This window comes from Stegodyphus dumicola, chromosome 2 (assembly GCF_044657685.1).
Source record: "Stegodyphus dumicola isolate Sdum_Otavi_A_Nest chromosome 2, ASM4465768v1".
NCBI classification, from domain to species: domain Eukaryota; kingdom Metazoa; phylum Arthropoda; class Arachnida; order Araneae; family Eresidae; genus Stegodyphus; species Stegodyphus dumicola.
The window spans coordinates 17,041,614-17,064,102 of record NC_140769.1 but is presented as its reverse complement, the minus strand read 5'-3'; the positions used below and the strand labels follow the sequence as shown (position 1 = coordinate 17,064,102).

At 33.3% G+C, this 22,489-nt stretch overlaps 1 protein-coding gene across 1 annotated transcript in view; it reads left to right on the top strand.

Annotated features, from left to right (window-relative positions):
• Positions 1-4,262: 4,262 nt before the first annotated feature.
• LOC118205549 (uncharacterized) overlaps positions 4,263-22,489 on the top strand; it is a 40,586-nt gene continuing 22,359 nt past the window's right edge. Inside the window, exons 1-3 of the mRNA XM_085810469.1 lie at positions 4,263-4,552; positions 11,265-11,311; positions 20,140-20,831. Coding sequence (XP_085666595.1) covers positions 4,528-4,552; positions 11,265-11,311; positions 20,140-20,831 — 764 coding nt within the window. The 5' untranslated portion in view covers positions 4,263-4,527. The remainder of the gene's footprint in view (positions 4,553-11,264; positions 11,312-20,139; positions 20,832-22,489) is intronic.

The window sequence follows — 22,489 nt, the reverse complement described above, 5'->3', positions numbered from 1 at the left end:
AATGTTAACGGAAAAACAAATCCTCTAGCTCGTCTCTCATACCTCTCTAAATCACAAGAGTGTTGTCTGTCGTGGAAATGGAAATAAATATCACAAACTACCCCCTTCACACCTTAATGGTCAGCCTAATTGGAGGGACCTGTAGAACGGAAAGGATCTAAGTCCAGACCGTTTCGCTTGAGACCTATTTCAGGGAATTCAAAAAGAATAAATTATCTGTGAGAGATTTTTCTTTTCCCTCTGAGCTTAGAAAATAAAAAACCAATCTTAAAAAAATGCCTCTGGGATCCTTTAGAAATTGGTAATCAATAGAGGCAATTTTTCATTTAGAGTCTCGTTGCTGATCCATGAAGGTCTTTAAAAGGACAGTTTTGAAATCACATTGTAAAAGGAAAGGCTGCATCCGAACAGAAATCCTTTTGCCCCATTTCAGCGACCACGATATGTTGGAAAAAGATATCCAAAAGAGAACAAACTAAACATCATACATATGTTTTTTAAAAATAATCATGCGTTTAAGGGGGGGCCGGGGAAGTCCTTTGAACTCTCTCGACATACAGATATTTTCTACACTCCTATTTAAGAAGAGAAAATCAGATCTAAAGAGTATGGTGAAACATATGAATTATGTCCGATATGATAATAACATTAGGAACAAAAAATTGTTTTTTTTAATAAATCTATTACATTTTTTACAATGTTCTACTAGACAATGTTTAAAAGAATAGTTTGAGTAAAAATATTTGTAAAAGACTTACCTTTCATGAAGATCATATCTATCCAAACGAAAACAGGAATAGATTTGGAAAAAGCATTCTCATTTTAAAAATCTCAGGACGCAAATGATATTTCCTTTTTTTTTTTTTGTTTTTCAGTTTCAATAGACGACATTCTTAAACAATTCCATTGGAATCTCCTTTTTTGACAAAGTGCTTCGAAATACGAAAAGAAACATCCAACTCATCAAAGGTTCAGAAGTTGTCAAGAATTCCTAAAAGAATTTCCTCTTAAAAACATCATGGGTTCAGATTGAGTAGAGACGTGTCGTCTTTTCAACAACCAGCACGGATCTGCATTGAAACGCGGAATACTTTTATAAATAAACGAGCAATGGACATTCAATTCATCTAAGGTTCAGAAGTTGTCAACAATTCCTAAAAGGAATTTCCTCTGAAGAGCATCCTGGATCCAGATTGAGTAGAGAGAGATATATATCTGTTGCCTCTTCAACAGCCAGCACGAATCTGCACTGAAACACGGAATGTTTTTATAGATAAGTGACGAAGTGAAAGTGAAAGTCAAAAAACGAAATCGGATCGGCTGGGAAAAAATTTTCAGAGCTCAGAAAAAAATTCTGGCTAGCTAAGTTGTAAAAAAAAAACTTTTTGTTATTTTTATGATGTCTTTAGACATCATAAAATTAACGACATATCCTTTTTGTTTAGAATGATGTCTCACTCTTTCTAAAAATAGATCACGACTCATCCTTTCTAAAAATAGAATTCCAAGAAAAACAATGAGCTATGGTCTATTTTTAGAAAGGTGAGTCATCATTCCCAGACAAAAGGGGGGAGATCGTTTATTTTTATTATGTCTAAAGACATAATAAAAATTAACAAAAAGTTTTCTTTTTTTTTTTTTCAACTTAGCCAGCCAGAATTTTTTTCTGAGCTCTGAAATTTTTTTCCCAGCCGATCCGATTTCGATTTTTCACTTTCACTTTCACTTCCTCACTTATCTATAAAAATATTCCACGTTTCTGTTCAGAACAGTGCTGGTTCTTAAAGATACAGCATGCTTTCTCTCTCTACCTCTATGCCCACCAGCGGCCGAGCGGTAAAGTCGCTGAACACTGGTAGTTCGGTCCGATTTTCGAGTCCCGCGAACGGGCTGGCTGCATGGGTGTTTTCGTGGTTTTCCCCATGTGTAACGTGTATACGAGCCAGTTTCCCTTAGAAAGTCCTTCACGAAGGCATCCCTCCCTTTAGGCAGATAGCCCTCGTGTGCTTTGCCATAATTAAATAATCCAATCCAATCGTCTCTACCTCTACCTCATCTGGACACAGGATATGCTTTCCCAAGAAAAGGAATTCTTTGGGAATGTTTTGCCATTTCTGAACTTTACACGAGCTTGATAATTTCTTTTTTCATATCTCGAAGCCATTTGTCAAAGAAGTGTAAGATGTCATGAATGGGACATGTTGACGAATAAGCTAAACTATATTTATAATCTCTCTAAAACCTCGATAGATGGAGAACCACCCTTTTATTTTTTTTTCATCTCAAACCCTGATGGTGGGAGCGGCTATTTTGTTTCCCCATCCAATGAAGACTTTCTGAGGAGACTGTTGTGTTCTTTCTCTCTCTACGCGAGCCAAGATGGGACGCAGCGACCGTTTGATCAGTCATTTTTGTTTCCGATCTCACCTAAATAGGTCATGTTGTATTTTTTTCCCTACACCTAGACAAATTTGACGTGAGCCACCCTTTTATTTTCCCCATCGAACTAAGAGGGATAAATGAGACCATTGTGCTCTTCCTCTCTTCGCGAACCGAGACGGGGGGGGAATAACGACCGTTTGTGTTTTTTTTATTTTTTCCTCTGAGCGCAAACCTGGATCACTTGAGCAACTATTTTGTTTCCCAGCTCACTCAGATAGGTCGTATTGTATTTTTTTTCCTACACCTAGCCGAATTTGACATGAATTATCCTTTTGTTGTTTTTCTCATCCAACTAACATGGATGAGGGAGACGATAACCGAGATGGGACGTAGCGACCGTTTGCGTTTTTTCTCTGAGCGCAAACCTGGATCACTTGAGCAGTCATTTTGTTTCCCAGCTCACTTAGATAGGTCATGTTGTATTTTTTCCGACACCTAGCCAAGTTTGACGTGGGCCATCCTTTTGTTTTTTTCTCATCCAACTAAGATGGATGAGTGAGACTATTGTGTTCTTTCTCTCTTCGCGAGCCAAGACGAGGCGTAGCGACCGTTTGTTTTTTTTTCCTCTGCTCTTAAACCTTGATCACTTGAGCAGTCATTTGTTTCTCAGCTCACTCAGACAGGTCATGTTGTATTTTCTCCTACATGTATACAAATTTGACGTGAGCCATCCTTTTGTTTTTCCCATCCAACTAAGATGGATGAGTGAGACGATTCTGTTCTTTTTCTATCTGCGCGAACCATGACGGGGGCGTAGCGACCGTTTGTGGGTTTTATATTTTTCCTTTGCACGCAAACCTCGATTCCTTAAGCAGCCATTTTGTTTCCCAGCTCACTCAGATAGGTCGTTTTGTATTTTTCCGACACCTAGCCGAATTTGACATGAACCATCCTTTTGTTTTTCCCATCCAACTGAGATAGACTCTTGAGACCCTTTTGCTTTTTCGCTTTTCTCCAACCAAGTCGGGCCGCAGCGACCGTTTGCGTTTTTTTATTTCTCTGCTCACTCAGATAGCTCGTGGCTTTTTTCTCTCCACACCTAGCCAGGATGGACGTCAGCCATCCTTTGGTGTTCTGATCGAACCAAGATTGACACGAGCCACCAGTTTGTTTATCAATGGAAAAGTAAATTTTCTGAATGGGTACCTGTGTTCAAATTCTTTTGTGACCGACTGTAGTTCGGATGTCACGTGACCTCCCTGCGCGTTTGGGGATTTAGCATTGACCTCATACAACTCAGAAAATCTCCTTACTCCTCCCATTCCCCTCCTTTTTTCTCGTTAAGGGATTTTATCAACAACGAATTCCCTGCTTGACGCGTCGTTCAATTTTGCAGGCTCCTTGGGTTAGCTGACGTAATTCTGGGAAATTTTGAGTCATATTTCTGATAAGTGACAGTATGAGTTGGTAAATTTCCCGAATTCAATTATAAATTGCGTCCAATTATAATTTAAGTCTTTCTGTCCGTTGCTACGAAATCAAGAAAAAGTTTATGAATTATTAAAAATTTTAATTTTTTAGAAATGGAAATTAGATATACATAAAAATTTCTATATAATAAATATAGAAAGAAAAATATAAAAAAAGAAAACGATGAAAAGAAAAACATAGAAAGATATACACTAAAAAGAAATTAAATTATACACACTGCATTCATAAAAAGTTCAATTAATTTCTCAGAAATTTCGTATACATCAAAAACTGATTTAAGACCCCCCCCCCCCCCCACTTTTTTTTTTTTTTTCTAAGTTTTCTCTTTATGGAAGATTCTGATGCGCAGGAATTTCATTCTGTAAAAGCAACTTTCACTTTGACTCTAGGTGTTGTAATTTTCGACGCCATTTGCATGGAGATTTCGGATGTGTTGCTTTATTAACTTTTTCTAAAATACCTTTATTCGGATTTATCAAAAATTGCATAGGAGTATTTTGCTTAGGAAATATCCTCAACTTTTGTGAATTAAGTTATAATTTTCCCTAAAATTTCATTTTAATATGTTTTATTTGTCGTGCAAGTTGTTGAATCGGGCTTGTGTTATGTAGATGTGATAACAATTTTTTGTTTTATTATTGAATCGCATTTACAATGGCTGATGAACATACTAAAAGAGGTAAATTATAATGAATTTTTTTCTTAATCTCTGTGCAGAATATATGATATCTTTTTACTGAATATCTGAATAATTTGTGAAGTTCGTTAAATGCACACGTTACTGTTCTATTTGATTTGCGTATTGAATCAAATCAAATAATTAATTATTTGTTGTTCGTAATGTAAATCACAAGTTTACTGTTATAAATATGACAAAGATAGCATGTGGAATATGCATTAAATTCTAAATGAATGTTTTTTGTATAATTTTCGTTGTATCGAATGATTTATGCATATGATTATAAAATGATTGAAAAGTACATTTCAGTATTAATTTAAATGTATAATTAGTTAAATTTTCTAATCTGCATGATTAGGTAAATACTTTTTGTGATCAGGTCTTATTTCAGGTAAAAGTTGAACCTCTTGCTCTTCGAAAGTAGAAATTACTCGAAACTATAGGAGCGTGATGTGTTGAAACATGTAGTGTGCCTCCCAAAAGTACTACACTTACATAGTTTGTAGGAAAAGCGCTATAGCCTGGAATTAAATTCGAATATAAAGCCCAGTATTTTTTCATATCTCCTGCTCATTTTGAATAAAACAAGATTTTATCTTTTTAATACTGACTTTTCTTTTTCTGAAATTGAAAGTGTAAGAAGTCCTAGATGAAACACGGCACAAAAGTAATCATACACTGAAACATTTTTGGAAAATTTCGTGAATAAAATTAGCGTACCCTTTTTTCATTTTGATGATGTTTGAAAATTTGTTTTGCTTTATTCTTTGCTTTCTTATTTCATTGTAGTTTATTTAATGTATAAAAATTGGTCATGGTCATAAGGAAACAACAAATGCAATTTGAAAATTGATCATTTTCACTTTAAGTGTGGGAAATTGATCCTGGATATTGCTAAATTAGTAAATTTATTCCATTCTATGGTGCAGTACGTGATGAAACGCTTTAAAGAAAATCAATCAGAAATAAAGTAAGAAGAGGTCGTCTAACAAAGTTATTTCAATGTAATCAGTGATTTATAGTTAGAAAATTTGTGAAAAAACCATGTTTGATCACTGTAAAGATTTCTACAGAATTTACTGAAAATTTTTCTGCCTCAGTTTTGATGTTTTCAGCCACTGTTTGATGAGTAAAACAGGTGGATTGCCTGGGTATTCTGATTCAAGAAAATTTTTTGTAAATGCAAAAAATGGAAAGCTTATGCTTTTTTTTTTTTGCAAAATTAATGGTAACTAAGCCCGAAGCATATTGTAACCATGACTTACAGGGGTTGGACAAAAATATGGAAACACCTTTAAAAAAACATGTTTCTTTGCTTAATATGGTGTAGGAAACCCGTTGGCATCCAAAACAGCTTGCAGTCTTCTCGGAATGGATAAATACAGTTCTGTATGTTTGCCAAGGGAATATTATACCATTCTTCCTGCAAAACGGTGGCAAGTTCAGATAACGATGTTGGCGGTGGATAATGAGAACGCACTTTCCGTTCCAATGTAGACCACAAAGGTTCGATAATATTCAGGTCTGGTGACTGGTGGCCAGGGGAGATGGGACAACTCATCCTCGTGCTCAGAAAACCAGTCCTGGACAATGTGAGCTGTGTGAACAGGGGCTTTGTCATCTTGGAAGACACCATCACCATCGGGGAACAAAGTTTGTACCATGGGATGAACTTGATCGGCCAAAATGTTCACACAAGTCTTGGCAGTCATGTGCCCTGACACAGTTATCATGGGGCTAGCAGAGAACCACGATATGGCTGCCCAAACCATAACAGAACCCCCGCCATGTTTCACTCTTGGCAACAAGCAGTCTGTATTATAGGCTTGAGATGGCGTTCTCCAGACGTAAACTCGGCCAGATGTGGGAAACAATGTGAAAGAAGACTCGTCAGACCATATTACTTGCTTCCACTGCTCTATAGTCCAGGCTTTATGACTTAAACACCACCTTTTCCTGTTACGGGCATTAGCATCACTGATGAGTGGCTTCTCAATTGCAGCACGGCCAGCAATTCCCTGTTTATGAAGCTCCCTTCTAATTGTTTTGGTACTCACAGGGTTCGGTAACACAACATTCATTTCAGCAGTAACTTTAGCAGCTGTGGTCTTTTTATTTTTCGTCACAATTGCCCTTAATGATCGTCTGTCTCGATCACTCAGGACACACTTTCGTCCGTGCTGTGATTTAGCAGATGATGTTTTTCCGCTTTTCAAATATGCGGAATAAATCTTCGATACAGTACTTTTTGAAACACTAAACACCTCGGCTACCTTTCTTACGGAAGCACCTACCATACGTGCTCCAACAACTTGCCCACGTTCGAAGTCTGTTAACTCTGACATAATGCAATGACAATCTCACATAACAGTACTCCGACAACAACTGAACAGTTTAGCACATTTACGAAGTTGTATAGGTGGCGTCAGTAGTCAAACACCAGTGCCACCTACATATTTCATTAAAATCAATCAATCTTTTCAAACATGCATTTCACAAGTTGTTTCCATATTTTTGTCCATCCACTGTATTTCCAGGTGAAAGTAAATTTAATCTTTTTCGTTCCAATGGGTATATAATTTTTATTGAGATGAATAAAATAAGGATCTTAATTACAAGACCTTGGTTACCTTGCAGGTGTCCTTATATGAAGTGCAATTCACCATCATGATTAGGTAATTTAGTATTTAGCCTAGAATGCCTTTAAGAAGATGAAGCCATTATCAACAGCTTACCAAGTGTGAACGAGGTCGTGTAATCGGGCTACGAAAAGGTCGATTCTCTTTCCGCGATATTGCAGAAAAACTTAGCCGGAATGTATCCTCTGTGCATGATTGTTGGGAGCAGTGGTCAAATGAAGTTACTGTTTCAAGAAGACCGAATTCTGGGCAGCCACTGAAACTACTGAGAGGGAAGACCAGTGTGTGGCTGTGGTGCATCGTACTACATCTGCGGCAGAAATTCGAGCTGTAGTTGGAACCACAGTGACACAATAAACTGTTACAAATCAGTTACTTCAGGGACAGCTCTGAGCCAGGCACCCTGTAGCGTGCATTCAACTGACTCCAAGCCATTCTGTTTACGACTCAAACCAGAGCTGATTGGAGGATGAAGTGATCTGTTGTGTTTTCTGATGAAAGCAGGTTCTACCTTTGTGCCAGAATAGCTGTATGTTAGTCAGCAGGAGTGGCTAAAGTGCAGAATCGCCCACTTATTTCTTTGGTACTTTTTACAAGACTAAGAAGAATTGGATTTTTGTCAATTTTCTTTGACTTTTTAAGTGAAAATAGGTCGATGTGTACATGGATAAAGTCAAGAGAGGGCACAGTGCCATTTTTGTACAATCCTGGGATGTTTTTTTAAGTGAAAAGAGGTCGGAGTACATGGATACTGAGTATGTGCAATTCTTAAAAAGCACTAAGCCGTGGGCGATTCTGCACTTTCCCCACCAGGAGAATGTCCACAACCAAACTGTCTATAGCTTTGACATATTGGATCTATATATGGAGACATGGTGTGGGCCATTATCAACCATATTAAGAAGATGAAGCCATTATCAACAGCTCCACACATTGTCCGATGCAAACAAGCAACAGTGTGTCGCTGCCTGTTTGATGTTGCTTACTTGGCACCACAATGCATCCATAGTTGATCAAGTAATCGCCAGCGATGAAAAGTGGCCATTCCAGACATTCTTTGTCACCATGGGACCCTGTACATCACACTGCGATACCTTCTCTCCGCCCACACAAGATCATGCTCTGTACCTGGTGGGCCAAACCATCACGGCAGCCCTGATGCATAAAGAGCCAGCGTTTGGTGAATCATAAGGGTGTACTCCTCTGTGACAATGTGAAGCCGCGTGTAGCTCGGGAGGCCAGGGATACCATCCAGCGACTGGGCTGGGAGACATTACCCCTTCCACCATACTCCCCAGACCTCGTGCCAACAGACTACCACCTTTTCCATTCCCTGGACAACCATAATCATGGGAAATACTTCAACAACTGGCCAGCCTTGCAGACTTCTTTGCATGTAAGACTCCTGAGTTTTACTAAATGACATCACACAGCTAGCCACATGGACCTTATAAGAAATAGACTAACCCAAGTGGGTTTCCTCCCTCATCTGAGGCGTTCTCGGCTGTCACCTTGATCATTTCCGGAGGAGTAGGGATGACTTGCAGAAAGTGGTTGCCTATTGCAACGTGTATAATTGTCAAGAAAAAGCTGGTTGTAGTGCCTCATTTTACAAATTAGAATTTCTACATATTTTTATTTTTGAAATTGAGATTGATTTTTAAAAATTTAACATATTTATCAAGCATAATTAATGTTCCAAATAATTATAAAGCTATTGCATGCTTTCAGGGCTATATATATTTTTTTTAGCTTTTCATATTCTGTAAGGAAATTTGTTACTACTACTTTTAGAAAATTATATTTTAAATCTGAGCTAATAGAAAATTTCACACAAGCAATTTGTATGCTTTTTACTGGCATAAATAATTAAAAAATACTAAAATATTTAAAAACGAATTTTTGATTTTTGTTTAAAATTCTAAATTGTGCTGCTTTTTTTAAATTATAGATGAGTATTATAGAACAGTTTCTGTAAAGGAATTTTATTTCAATTATATTTCATAATACATAGTGATAAACACTTTTGACTCCTTAAAAATTTTTATACATTTAATTCTAATATTAAAATTGTATTTAACCGTAATAATTAATTTTGCTTGTATTTTATAGTGATTATTTTTTTAATTTATTTTTAGTTCTGCATAAATTTTTTTTTTTTTTTTTTTTTTTATGGTTAATTTAATTTATTAGCCCAAAGGGGCGGTAGCCTAGAAAGGTTGTTAGTTTTGAAGCGGCATTTTGCGCTGTTTTACTATAAATGTCCGTGTCTCCTTGCAAATTGTTGTTACCAAACATTATCGCCCTGTATTACATTTAAAGAAATTAAATAATGAAGAATCTACATGAATACATGTATGTTTCTCGCACTGTGACAAAAACGACTGTATCTAGAGCCATCAAATTTTGAATAATGTAATCAAATCCTCCACCCAAACATGGTGTAATGAATTCGAAAGACAAGGGGTAACGTAGATGGTTTATTTGGGTTCTTTCTGGGCTATATGCAAAAAAATAAAAATAAACTTATAAAACATTGTTCTCACAGTAGGGTGAATAAGTTCCTGTTTAGATGAAAGTTCTTGTTTAGAAATAGTTGAAGATGAGACTGTCTTGAATAAATCAAATCAGCCGGTGGTTGCCGGACTGAGCTGTGTCCGAGCAGGATGCTCTTCGTAAGGTCGCGGCAAACCTGGCTACCTCGCTGTAAATCTCGTGACGGAGATATTAGTATCGCTCTACGCAGAGCGAAACAAAAATTTGCTCATGGCCGAGCTATGAACCCGAGAGAAGGTTTCTCTCTCTCTACTTACTGCATCTAACTCTCACTTTTTTCCTCTCTCTCTGGAACTGCGTTCCATGATTTTGTTCAAATTGTCCTGGTCGTGTCAGAAAAACTTCCAGGATCCTTATTTGTCCGTCATTTTTAGAAGCGCCTTTTGATTGGCGAGAGCACTTTGATTAACTGTATATGATGAAGACAGCCTGGGAAAAAGTCCGTGGGAACTTTTCGATTCCAATTGGGTTCTCAAACCGGGTGGTGTGAGATGCTGAACCTATAAACTGATGAAAGGAAACTGAACAATGTCTCCTTTCGAACAACTATAAGAGGAATAAAAAAGCTGAGATTGTTTTGTGACTGCTGGTCACTTCCTCTTTTCTACAATTCGCTAAGAAATACTCTGTCCGTATTTTATTTTATCTTTTTTCCCCCTTTTATTACACTCTGAAAATTTTGTGCTCCAAATTTTATAAATTACTAAAATAAATATTCACTTTAATGTTAATGATTATATAATCAAATAAATGATTGTTTTATAATGTTATTATAGTTTTTAAAATCACTGCCTTAAATTGTCATTAAATTAAAAAAAAATTATCAGATCTTGTTTAACTTTATTTATTTCAAAGTATCACATACTATCAGTCTTATTTAATTTTATGTTATTTGTACGCAAAATTAAGTTCATAAATTTTGTGTTTAGAGTTTTTACCGTTTTACCAAAGTAAAGATGTCTGTACAAGAATTACGCATGAAAAAAAAAATGCGCGAAACGCAGTAAAAAGTGCTTTAATGAGATATATTAAATCCAATTTGGAAAAAACTGTGGCTTTCATAATCTCATCACTATACAACGTATCACATTTAATAATTAAAAAGAGTTATGTGATAGAAAAGCCATAGGTTTCAGTGTTAAAGTAAACCAGATTGTCCCTACTCTTTCTTGCCGACATGTCGGTGACGCGGGCCCCGCCCACTGGGTTAGTCTATATCTTATAAGGTCCATGGCTAGCCACTTGTTGGCAAAAGGCACTGGATGCCGATGGTGATTATGTTGAGGATTAGTGGTGATTTTTATTTGTTTTATGACTGTCTTTCTGACTGTCCAAAACGGCAAGAATGTTTTGGGTATCTTGTATTTTTAGAATCAGAAGGGTAACTAAATTAAAAAGAAAGCTTAATTGGCTACTGAAAATTAAAATTGTATTTTATGTGTGTGAAGATTACATGATTTTACATGTGTGAATGCTCAAGATTTTAACTAAAAACTGTTTTTTAAAAATTTTTATAGTTTTCCATGAAGATATCTTTGCCGAAGATAATGAGAAGTGGACTTGGGTATGTTATTTATTGTTTTTCTCCTATTATTAGTAATATATGTGCAGTTTTATTTGCTGTGTTAGTAGTTGTGACTTCTCAGGATCTCCATCTGTCAAAATTTTTTTGTTAATTTAAAAGAATAATTGGGTTGGTTTAATTTATTTAATAATATTTCTGCTCATATTTTGCCTTAAATAGACCTAGTATATTGTTTATTGGTACTTTTCTGTTAACGGGACCAGAATCAGATATGTATGTGTGGTTGCTTATACACATACATTCATACATGCATATGAGCATATATTTCTGAATCTGGTCCCGATAACAGAAAAGTAACTGTTCATCTTATGTTTGAAAGTATCAGTGTGTTTATGTATTGATATTTTGCCTTTAAAACCTGCTTTGAAATTATGCTATATTTTGGGAACATGGTGTCATTCGCTTTTTTTCATGCAATAATCTAAAATTGGCAGGCTTTCGTCAGTAGACATAACCATAAAACACAACACTGGAAATAATTCAGTATGGTACTTTCCGTGTAATATTCTGATTTGACATATGCATAATAAATCAAGACAACTTATTATGGTTTAAATTATAAAATATAAGAGCAAATGATAAGTTTGACTAACAAAGTGGCTGCATATGTGGAGATTCCTAATATGGGTGTGAAGCATCTTTTAGGAACTTTTAGGAATCTTTTAGGAACTTTTTTCAGCATCTTTTAGGAACACTTTCAGCTGCAGTTCTCAAGCAGAGTAAATGCAAAGTGTGTTGTAATCAGTCATTCAGCATTTAAATTTTTAAATTCTTCAGCCATTATAATGTTACAAAAAAGTAACCTATGAGTTGAATTTATGAAGAAATAGGCTGCAATATTATTGTTAATTCTATAAATAGGTTAAATGCATAAATTATCTTTTCAAAGAATAACTGCCAGCTTGTCCATGAATTTTCTGAGAGGGAAAAAAATTTATGACATCAAAATGAAGCACGAGACTGTTGATGAGGTGTTATTATAGCATTTAAGCAGTAGTTTGAGAAATATCATTGAAGCACTTGTTACAGATTGAAAGTATATCTTAACAGATAATGGGTACTAGTTGGCAATATTATAATAAAATCAATCATTACTTATAAAAGTTGGATTAAGTTGTGTTACTTGTCAGAAGTTTAACTTTTTTTTGAATTATAGTTTAGTAATTGAAAAGGAGAATCATATATATAATTTACTTTGAAAATGTTTAAATTAATTAATAAAAAAAATTGGACTATATAATGCATTAGAGGTTGGAAATCCTGAGAGTCGCTTCTCGAATCTGTTGTGGTTACATTCTGCCCTATATTAACACACATCTTTATAAATATTATACTGTCAAGAAATCTGGCACCATGTCAAGGGTGGCCTGTGGAAGGCGATACTTAAAGAAGATGGCTTAAAGAGGTACGTTACTACTGGGATGGTTACACTTTTGCATATTTCTTTTTCTTCAGTACTTATTAAAATATTGAATGTAACATTGTTTTTCTAATGAGCTTAATCACAAATTGTAACTAATTTACTTAATAAATAAGAATGTAACAATTTTAAGTAACTCTTTTAGCTTTATTACGGAAAGGGCTGTATCTATATAATAAATTGGAAAAAGTAAAGCTATTTATTTTTGGTGCACTTTAAATGATAAGGCTCTGAATTGATTTGTTCAAAATTTCATCAGAAAAAATAATATTTTAGACTTGACCGGAATATTATTTTTGTGTAAAGGAAATCATAAATGGTCATAAAATCATTCTTGGTAACTTGACTTTAGTGTTGCAGCATTTTGTTTCCCTGTTTCTAATTCACAGTTATTTTAAAACGAAGAGTCAGTTGAATGATCTACCTCTTCTTGATAACGTTGAATTGGATTTCGATTGCATTCCTCTTCCTGTGTATTTTGTATTTTTTGTATTTCGCATAACTATTTTCTGGAAATCTGGTTTGGGGACATTTTTTTTTTTTTTTTTTTTAAATATGTGTTGGGAATTTTAAATTTTACTGGCATTAAATTCTTTTGTGTCTTTGTGAATTTGGTTCTAAATTTCTTATTTTTTTGTCTATAATTGATTTAAGACAAATTTAATATATTTTTGTATGAATTAAAATGTTTCTTACTCTTCATGATCCGTAACATATTCATCATCTGAATCTTAAGCATGTAGAAGTATTGTAAACATTGTTAAAAGAAACAGAGAAGAAATATTTGTTGTAATACGGATAGAAATAGATTAAGATAAGACTGGGCATTAGATTAATATATTTTTTCATGTATCCTCCATTATAGTTAGCAAATATAGTGTATTTTCTTAGGCTATTTTCTGATTCTTATCTGAATGAAAGAATTGAGTTACTCTGTAATCCTGACTTATATCTTTTATAATTAGAACAAAAAATGAAAGTTTAACTGTTGTAATTGTTTGAATGTTGTCATATATATTAAATTCTTACCTTTTTTTTGCTTGACAGATAAATGCAGTGGGTAATTAAAATAAACTGAACTTCCATAAAATGTTCTATAAATATGTATAGGCCCAGTAGATGTTAAAAAAGTATTTGATTTATCTGCAGGTTTGCTTAGTGAATTTGATGTTTGATCGATTATTATGGTTAGGTAAAAATATGCTAAGTATTTCTCAAGGGCTTTGATTTTTATGGATTTTTATGTAAATTTTATTACTGTATACTAAAGACTTTTTGAGTTTCTCATTTTTGGATCACTGTGTTTCCCCTTTATCATTTCAATATTTATTAAGTTATTTTAACATATTCATGGTTGCATAGCATATTTTAGTTTTTGTAAGTCTGTTTTTGAAACTTTTATTTCACATATACTGTATAAAAAAATTGGTATAAAGCATTTAGCAGTTTATATCCATGATAATCTGTTCTGCATTGGGAAGTGTTATTAGTAAGACAAACTTTTACCTTGCATGAAGCATGCAAGTTGATTTCTTGGAAAAAAAGAGATTTTTTATGTAAAATCACATTACCTAAAAATAGATTGTGTATAAGAAATATTTAATGTGACTATTAAAACACTGTAAAAGGTTTTAAGTAATTCAACAGTTTGTTTTGTTTTTCTTTGTTAATTTCAAAGTAAGAGAAATCTTCTTTTCTCAGTCCTGTAATTTTTCTTTTAAGGTCATTCATCAATTTTTAATGTATGCAAGATATGTTTCTGTTTGCTTACAAAGCAATGTTATTTATTTACAAATGCTAGGTGACTAGCAGTTGTGTATTTGCCTTTTCGTTTCTCAGTACTTTTTATTTGCACAATTAAAAAAAACTAAATGCAGACTATTAGTTGAAATAAACATCATTCATTGAATGTCCGCAGCTGCAAAGAGAGCTAACATACGAGCTTTTCTATTGAATATGAAACAAATATCTAGATAGCCATGCCGTGTTGCGAGTTGAAACGTAGCAGCATATTTATGGGGGAGGTTTCAGATAAAGGATTTTTGATTTAGAAGACATTTTCATTTCTCTTTTTGAAACCTGAATTCTTGCTTAAAGATAATATTTCTTCTTAATATATACAGTTTTAAAATTTAGCAGTGTGATAAGACAAAACTTTTTGGTTTTGAGAGGTCATTGTTACTCTTCATCACTAGATCATCTTGAATATCAGTTAAATGCTGACTGATTATGTAGATCTTTCCTTGGCTTGCAACATTTAAACTCAACCATATTGCCATAGAAAGTCTATGAAAACAGCTTTCCCTTTGCTAGATTGTTGTTGCACACTTTGCCATTAATAATAAAATTATTTCAGGTAAAAGTGGTTTATTAAAAATCTATCGCTTTCTAACGTAGATATTTAGTATTCAGCCAAATACTTTTGCTTCATGAAGAAGCGAAGAGACCTTTATTACTTGACTCACTCAAAATCGGTAGGAATATCCAGCATTTTCTGATTATCCACAGTCTCATGAAAAGTATGCATGATGCAACATGTTATATTGCCAAAGTAGGCAACCCATGATGTTGCTAAAATATATGTATATGGCAATCCAGGTAAATTCACACACACACATAGACAAGTGTTGGTCATTATTATTGCATTGAATTCATTTTTTCCCTTATTAATCGTATTGGAACTGTGTGTTTGCAATTTGATGAATGAGAAAGTGTTACATTTCTTTAGAAATACTTCATTTTGTTTAACATTAGAGATTAAAAAAAATCACTTTGTATGCAATGGTGCCAAATTTGTGCAATTGCTGTTTGCTCTTTTTTTTTTTTTTTAATTATTTTTTACATGAAAACAGATCACTGTGTGCATAGGAAAACAACAGTATGTGCAGAGCCAAATTTGTGTAATTCGTTTATTTTATTTATTTATATATTTTAATGAAAACTGGACATGGGGCAGTTGGCGAGTTTCTGCAATTTTGTGATGTTTTAAGAGAGATTGCTGTGTACATGGGGAGAATGGTGCAACAAAAAAAAGTGGATATATTTTGCAATTTTAATTTTGCTAATTGGTTGCTGTTTTATGTAATTCTTAGTGCACTGCGCTGTTTAAAATGGCTGTTGTCTTTAACACCTTAGCTCGATGAAAAATTAGTTGCCAGTAGTTGGCAACTTTTCTAGAAAGGATGCAAGTACCAAATTTTCTAATGAATCAATTTTAAATTAAATTTTTGATTAAGTTTTTGCTTCATATTTTCTTTGATTTTCTGACTACTGCATTGCCTTTAAACATAGTGTAAAGTTGGTTAAAATATTCTATATTCTAGAATGTTCCAAAATAATTATGAAAACTCAAAATAAGAGTTATGTCTTTAGTTTTCCAGCATAAGCATAATGAATGTAATTGAAGCAGCTTTAAAGGCCAAGTTTTAGAGGGTTAAATAATGTCTTATTGAAAATCAGATGTTTCCTCCAGTTTGGAAAATTATTCAGTACTAAGTGAAAAGTAGTTTCAGCACTTTTTTGAATTCCTTACTGAAGCTTCATTAGATCTTAATTATTTATCCAAAGCATGTATAAGAAAGCTGTTATTGATGGAAAGAAATAGCCATCAAAATAAATCCAAATAGACATTTCAAATTCTGTGCAGATGAGAAAATGTCTTAAAAGTGCAGTTGTAAATTGGTTTTCTGAAGTTTTTCTTTTCCGTAGAAGTTTGTTAGGAAACATGTTAATTCTTAAGAGTGTTACAGGTTGATGTTACTAAATTGTATATTGTTGGCAAAATGATTAAAGTATATTTATGTAATTTTTTTTTAATTGAAGCTTTTTTTTTTTTTTTTTTTGAAAGTCCACAGGCAATCAATTTGTATAACTCTGAACGAATGTTTAATACGTTTGAAATCTGTTAGAGATAATTCTTTCTGTAAATTGGTTATTTTAAACCTATTCAAACCAAAAAGATATACTGATATTTAAAAATTAGTACCTGAGTTTTTTTTTTACTAGAAATTTTAGATTTAGAACTAATTTATTAAAACAACAGTGCCAAAAAACTTGACATTAGACAGCTTTATTAATTTCCTGTTTATAATTTAAATAAACTTTAAAAAGAAAACTTTATATGACTACATATTTATGTATATGAGTTGTTAAAGAAAAACGTAAAATTTCTTGATCTGACCCTTTTTGATTTGTAAATGTACAGAACTGAGAAAATACTCTACTTGACATTCAAGCCTATGCCTCCACTAAAAGTTTAAGAAAGTAAGTATGTAACTTCCTGTCGTTACTATTAATGATTAACGAAAATGCAAAATCTTTTATCCACCAGTTGTCTGTTAAGATCAGATATTTGAAGATCACCAGCTTTCTAGATATGCAAAATTTAATAATAACTAATAGATGTAAATTATAATTCTCTAAAGAACTGTGCTTGTAGCTGAGCTTGATTTTAGTTAATTAAACAACTTCATAATATTTCAGAATGTTGAAATACCCTTCTTTAAAGAAGGGGTAAATTTTATTGTAGTATAATCTTTTAAAAAATAAGCAGGTATGGAAGTACAGCCATATTTACACAAGGAAGGATATTGTATTCAGATAAAACTACATTAACATGTATTGATTCTTTGGATTTGCATAAGATGTGTAATTATTTGATGTTTTAGTGGTGTATCTTTAAAGACTTGAATGTTTTACTGCTATTTTTGTTGCTATTTTACCGTTAAAGCCACATTACAGTTTTTCAACATCATATTAGTGCATTTTAGCCTATTTCCCCATCCCTTTGTCTCAATACTAGACATATTTCACTCAAAAAACTTTCAATTTTTCTGTTTTTTTAATTAAATCTCTTGTTTCATCTTTGAAAGTATGTTAAAAAATAGAAAGGAAAAAAAAAAGCAAGAAAAGAAAAAGGGTGAAAGAAAGTAAAGGAGAAGCATTAAATAAAAACAGCTATAGAAAAAAGATAGTTATATTTATTTCTTCTTAAACGACTAAATAAAATTAAACCAATACACATTGCACTAAAAATAGTAGGTACTTATTGTCTGCAGCGCCTTGGCGAGAAACAAACTTAATTGCACTCTGGCAAGATAATGGTTTTTCATTGCAAAATGCTCATTTTCAAATAATGTTATAGATTTTAAAGTATTTAATTTACTAGAGTATACAGGTATGTTAGCAATTTATTAAAGAAATAGTGTACATGTTTAATTAATTATTTATGAGCTATTTGTGGTGGCCACAGTTCAGCAGTAGTGCTTCAAACACAGTGTCATGGCAAGATTATTCTTTGAAAATGAACTCTGCTAAATCCAATTCCAGGTAATGGCGATCCGCACCTAGGTGTTTTATTTCATCATGTCATTGATCCCTGCAGTGATGTAATACGAGATATTTATGATCCACTAAAGCAATTCTCTTCCTTTTCAGTTGTTACGGTAGGTTTAAAATAATAAGCGTGATAAATATTTGCAATGAAAAACTGCTATAATTTTAAAGCAAAGATTTTCATTTGCCAAAGAAATGTGAACTACAAGCATGCAGAGAAAACTGTTAAAATTGAAGGTATAAAAAATGCATGTGTTCTGAGTGATAACTGTTGCAAAATTGCTATCTTTGAAAAGCAAAAATCTTTACTAGCCAAAGGAACATGAAATGTGAACATGAATGAAAAATCGATACTAAAAGAAACTCATATGCGCAGACTGGTGACCATAAACGCTTGTTTCTTGCCAGTGCAGAAACATACCAAATCAACGCTCTCACTAAGGCTGCTGCAGATAGTAGAGTCTTATAAGACAAAGCAGACTTAAGATTATCATTTAACAGTGCATTACTCATTTAGAATGCATGCAGTATTACATAAATTCAATTAAGTATTAGTGTAATGTTGCCTTGCAATATCTTTTTAGCATTTATCACATTTTTAACACTCTACAAATACAAGGACTGAACAGAATTGTTATATTAATATTAGATTCTGATCAACAAAATGTAAGAATTTTTATAATTTAGTACCAAATTAACAAAATAATCCAGAATTATTTACTATAAAATATTTAAGTAAAAAAATAAATAAATAAAACAATTATCAGGAAAAAAGCTAAACAAGCTGGCAAAGCGTAAAGCTAAAGAAATATACATACACACAAAAATAAATAAGTAAAAGAAAGGACCACCAGGTGGTCTGGTTTTAAGAGAAAAGAACCTTTTTCTTTTAATTCCCTTTTTTTCATTTTCAAAATGAACTTGATTTTTGAACAGGATTGCGTAGAATAACCCTGTAAGATTTAATAACTGTTTTAAATATAATTTTAGCTGAATGTACTTCAATTACATATTTAGAAATCAGCTAGTTCTTAGGCAGTTTCTTGATAGTCTTATTGAAATAAAAATACTTTTAAATGCGTATTTTAGCTTTAAAAATTTTTTAAATTGTATTTTATGTCTGATTTAATACAATACACATGGCAGCATTTTTTTCATTCGCCCTTTTGTTAGCATGTTTATCTGTCAGGAGAAAGGTATATTATGTCTGAACATGTTGACCAAAGAGTTCAAAATATGCTTTTTTATCTTTTAACTAAATCTGTTTTATTACATTTTCTTATGAAGTTTAAATCTGCAAACTTGTATATTGTTTTAGTACTGAAAGTTTTGTATTATGTTAATTTGTGTTCTGTTTTTAAGGTTCTTTTTCAAAAGTATTTTTTCAAGATTTATTTCATATGAAGTGAAAATCTGTTTAATATTTAAATACAGATATTGCTTGTTTTTAATGTTGAAAAAGTGCAGTGAGTCTACTTGTTCATAAATATATCTTGTGCGTGGTTTCATCCTAATTTTTAAATATTTCTGATTTTGAACTTAAGTAGAAATACCACATATTTCATTTCAAGTTCGATTTTTTTTTTTTTTTTTTTTTTTTGTCATTTGTATTACTGTTTATCATATGGCAACTGTAACTGGTCTTAACAACAAACACTTGGAAATTTATCTTCAAAGTTGTTATTTCAGTTCGTTGGTAAAAGTTTATATTTGATAGTTTATTGTTATGTGTTTAGGAACTTCTAATATTTTGAAGCTCTTTTTATGATCCAAATCAGAAAGGCTTGGCAGTTGAGTTATGTCAGAAATCATTTTCATTCAACAGATGATAAGGAATTCTGGAATAAAAGTTACAGTTGTATAAACCATCTGCAGTATTTTTTAATTAAATTGCATGGTAGATTCTATTTCATAGTTTTGAAACATAGTGTTGAGAACAGATGCCTTTGTGTCGAAATATATATTGTCACACATCTGTTTTGAGCATGAAATTTTTGAGCATTTGTATTGAAATCATAATGTATTTTTGTTTTTATGTTTTTTGCCCCTCCAGCCTGGATCTGCTCCCAATAAAGCTTCAGGAAGTGGAGTTAACTACTTTTCTCAGCCTAGTGGCAATAAAGCAAATTCAAGTTGCAGCAGTAGTAGTGAGGATGACTCAACTTTTCGTGGTGATTCTAATTCCCTGAAAAGGACCTTCAGGAAAAGAGGCTCATCAAGTGAAGATAATCAGCAAGATGTATCCTCCTCTCCTGGAGTTTCTCATACCTCCCGTCAAGAAAGGTTGCTTCCTTCAATTTATGATGATGATGCTAGGAGTGGAAGTCCTAGTGGTTCATATGAAAACAAAGATTTTGGTTTTATGTCCTCCTTCAAGAAAGATTTTGATCCATTATCTGGTAGAAGCCATGAAAACAGTCCTGAGCCATCTGCTTCTTTAACTAAAGCAGAAAGATCAAATGTATTAGAAAGAGAATATTCTACGGGTAGACAAAATAGCAAAGATCATTCACCATCTAACAGTTTTGCAAGTTCTAGGAACTCTAGAAATGGTAGGTCTAGGAAATCTCCATCTAATTCTAAGGCATCAAGATCTGAAAGAAGTAGAAGTAAGAGTCAGGACAAGAAGTACCAACCCAGATCTAGAACCAGAAGCCATAGTCGAAGTAAAGAACCAAATTTGAGAAGTCCTCGAAGGGACAGACGTCGAAGCAGAAGCAGAGATAGATTGTCAGATAAAGACAGGTGAGATTCTGGTTATAAGCTTTTGTAAATATTTAAATCCTTTTGAATTGTAGTGTTGTAATATAGTGTATTGTTTTCTTTAATAATTTGTTGTTTAAAAGTGATATTTTAGGGTTTATTTTGTGTTTAATTGAATTTGTGGGCACATGTTTCATATATACATGTTTATTTTTTATGTAGAATTTTGTATCTTTGAATTCTGAATTCAGCAGTATTTAAATTGTAAAAATAGCTTAAGTGGAATATGAAATGTAGGTCGATATACTCCTAGTGAACAATTTTTTTCATCAAGTAAGCAACATTTTGCTCAGTACAATTTCTTTCGATACTTACATATTAGTGCAACAATATTAGCAATAGGGGCGCTTCCTTCTTATGAAAAGAAGGAAAGGAGTTTAGGCAAAATTGCCCATTACTCTTCCGCCATTTGATCATTTAAATCAAGGGATTTAAATGGTAACTCCCGTAAAAGGTAAGTAATAAATAGATAAGATCTCAAACTGACACCAAATCTATAGTATCAGCAAAAGATCCCATCTCTAAGTTCAAGGTGTCTGCTGGATCGTGAAAACTTCCCTATTGGATGGAAAACCGATTCAATCCCTCCCAAACCACCAAAATGCAAATTCTTGACCAAACAAGAGTGCGATGGAGAGTCAAATAAATAAATAAATAAATAAGTAGGGCAGAGGTGCATTCTCAAGCCAAATGGCCAGGTAATGTATAAAGATTTGATATCTGTTTTCAAATTATATTCCAAAACACAGCTATGAGAGGGAAATCCCTGCATAGTTTCTTTTCAAAAAAAAAAAAAAAAGAGAGAACTCATAGGGCATCTCAATGCTTGTTTCTTGTGGTTTCACATTCACCTTACCTGTAGGTGTTTAGTATACATCAGAAACCCTATTATGCCAGAGAGCCCTTTGTATAAAAGGGCTTGATCAAAGGTAATATAGGGAAACCCAAGGAATTTGTTTCTAGGGACAGAGAACACCGGACATCGTTCCAGAAAGTGAAAAGGTGTTTCCTCTTCTTCTCCACAAGCTGGGCAGAGAGGAGATTCGACAAGACCACATTTGTGGAGATGCTTAGCTAGATAAGCATGTCCAGTAACAATTTGAATTACCTGGCGTAAGTTAGTTCTACTGAGGTGTATGAGTTTACCTGAAAAGTTAAGTGTACCAAGCACCAATTTAGAATGAGCACAGTCTGGTAGTTTAGACCATATATCATCATGTTTGTTCTTTATCCAGCTTCTTACTTCTTTTTTAACCGTTTGATATGAAACTGGGTAAAATGGTTCTGGGCCAGACATGGGTAGTTACGAAGCATCTTTAGCTACTTTATCAGCTAGTTCATTTCCAGCAAAATCACAATGACCTGGGACCCAGACTAAACTAATGGTATTATGGGCCTGAGCCAGAGAATTGAGATCTTGAGTACAGTTCAAAACACAGTTTTGTAACTTGACACGATTAGCCAGGGCAAGGATGGCTGATTGGCTGTCAGAGAGAATATATATATATACTTATCAACTGTATTTTTAGTTAAGAGCTCCCTGGCGACCATATTGATCGCCAGAACCTTGGCTTGGAAAACAGTTGTTAATTTACCAAGGTATAGATGAAATCTTCTTCAGATCCCTTGGTTCTTATAAT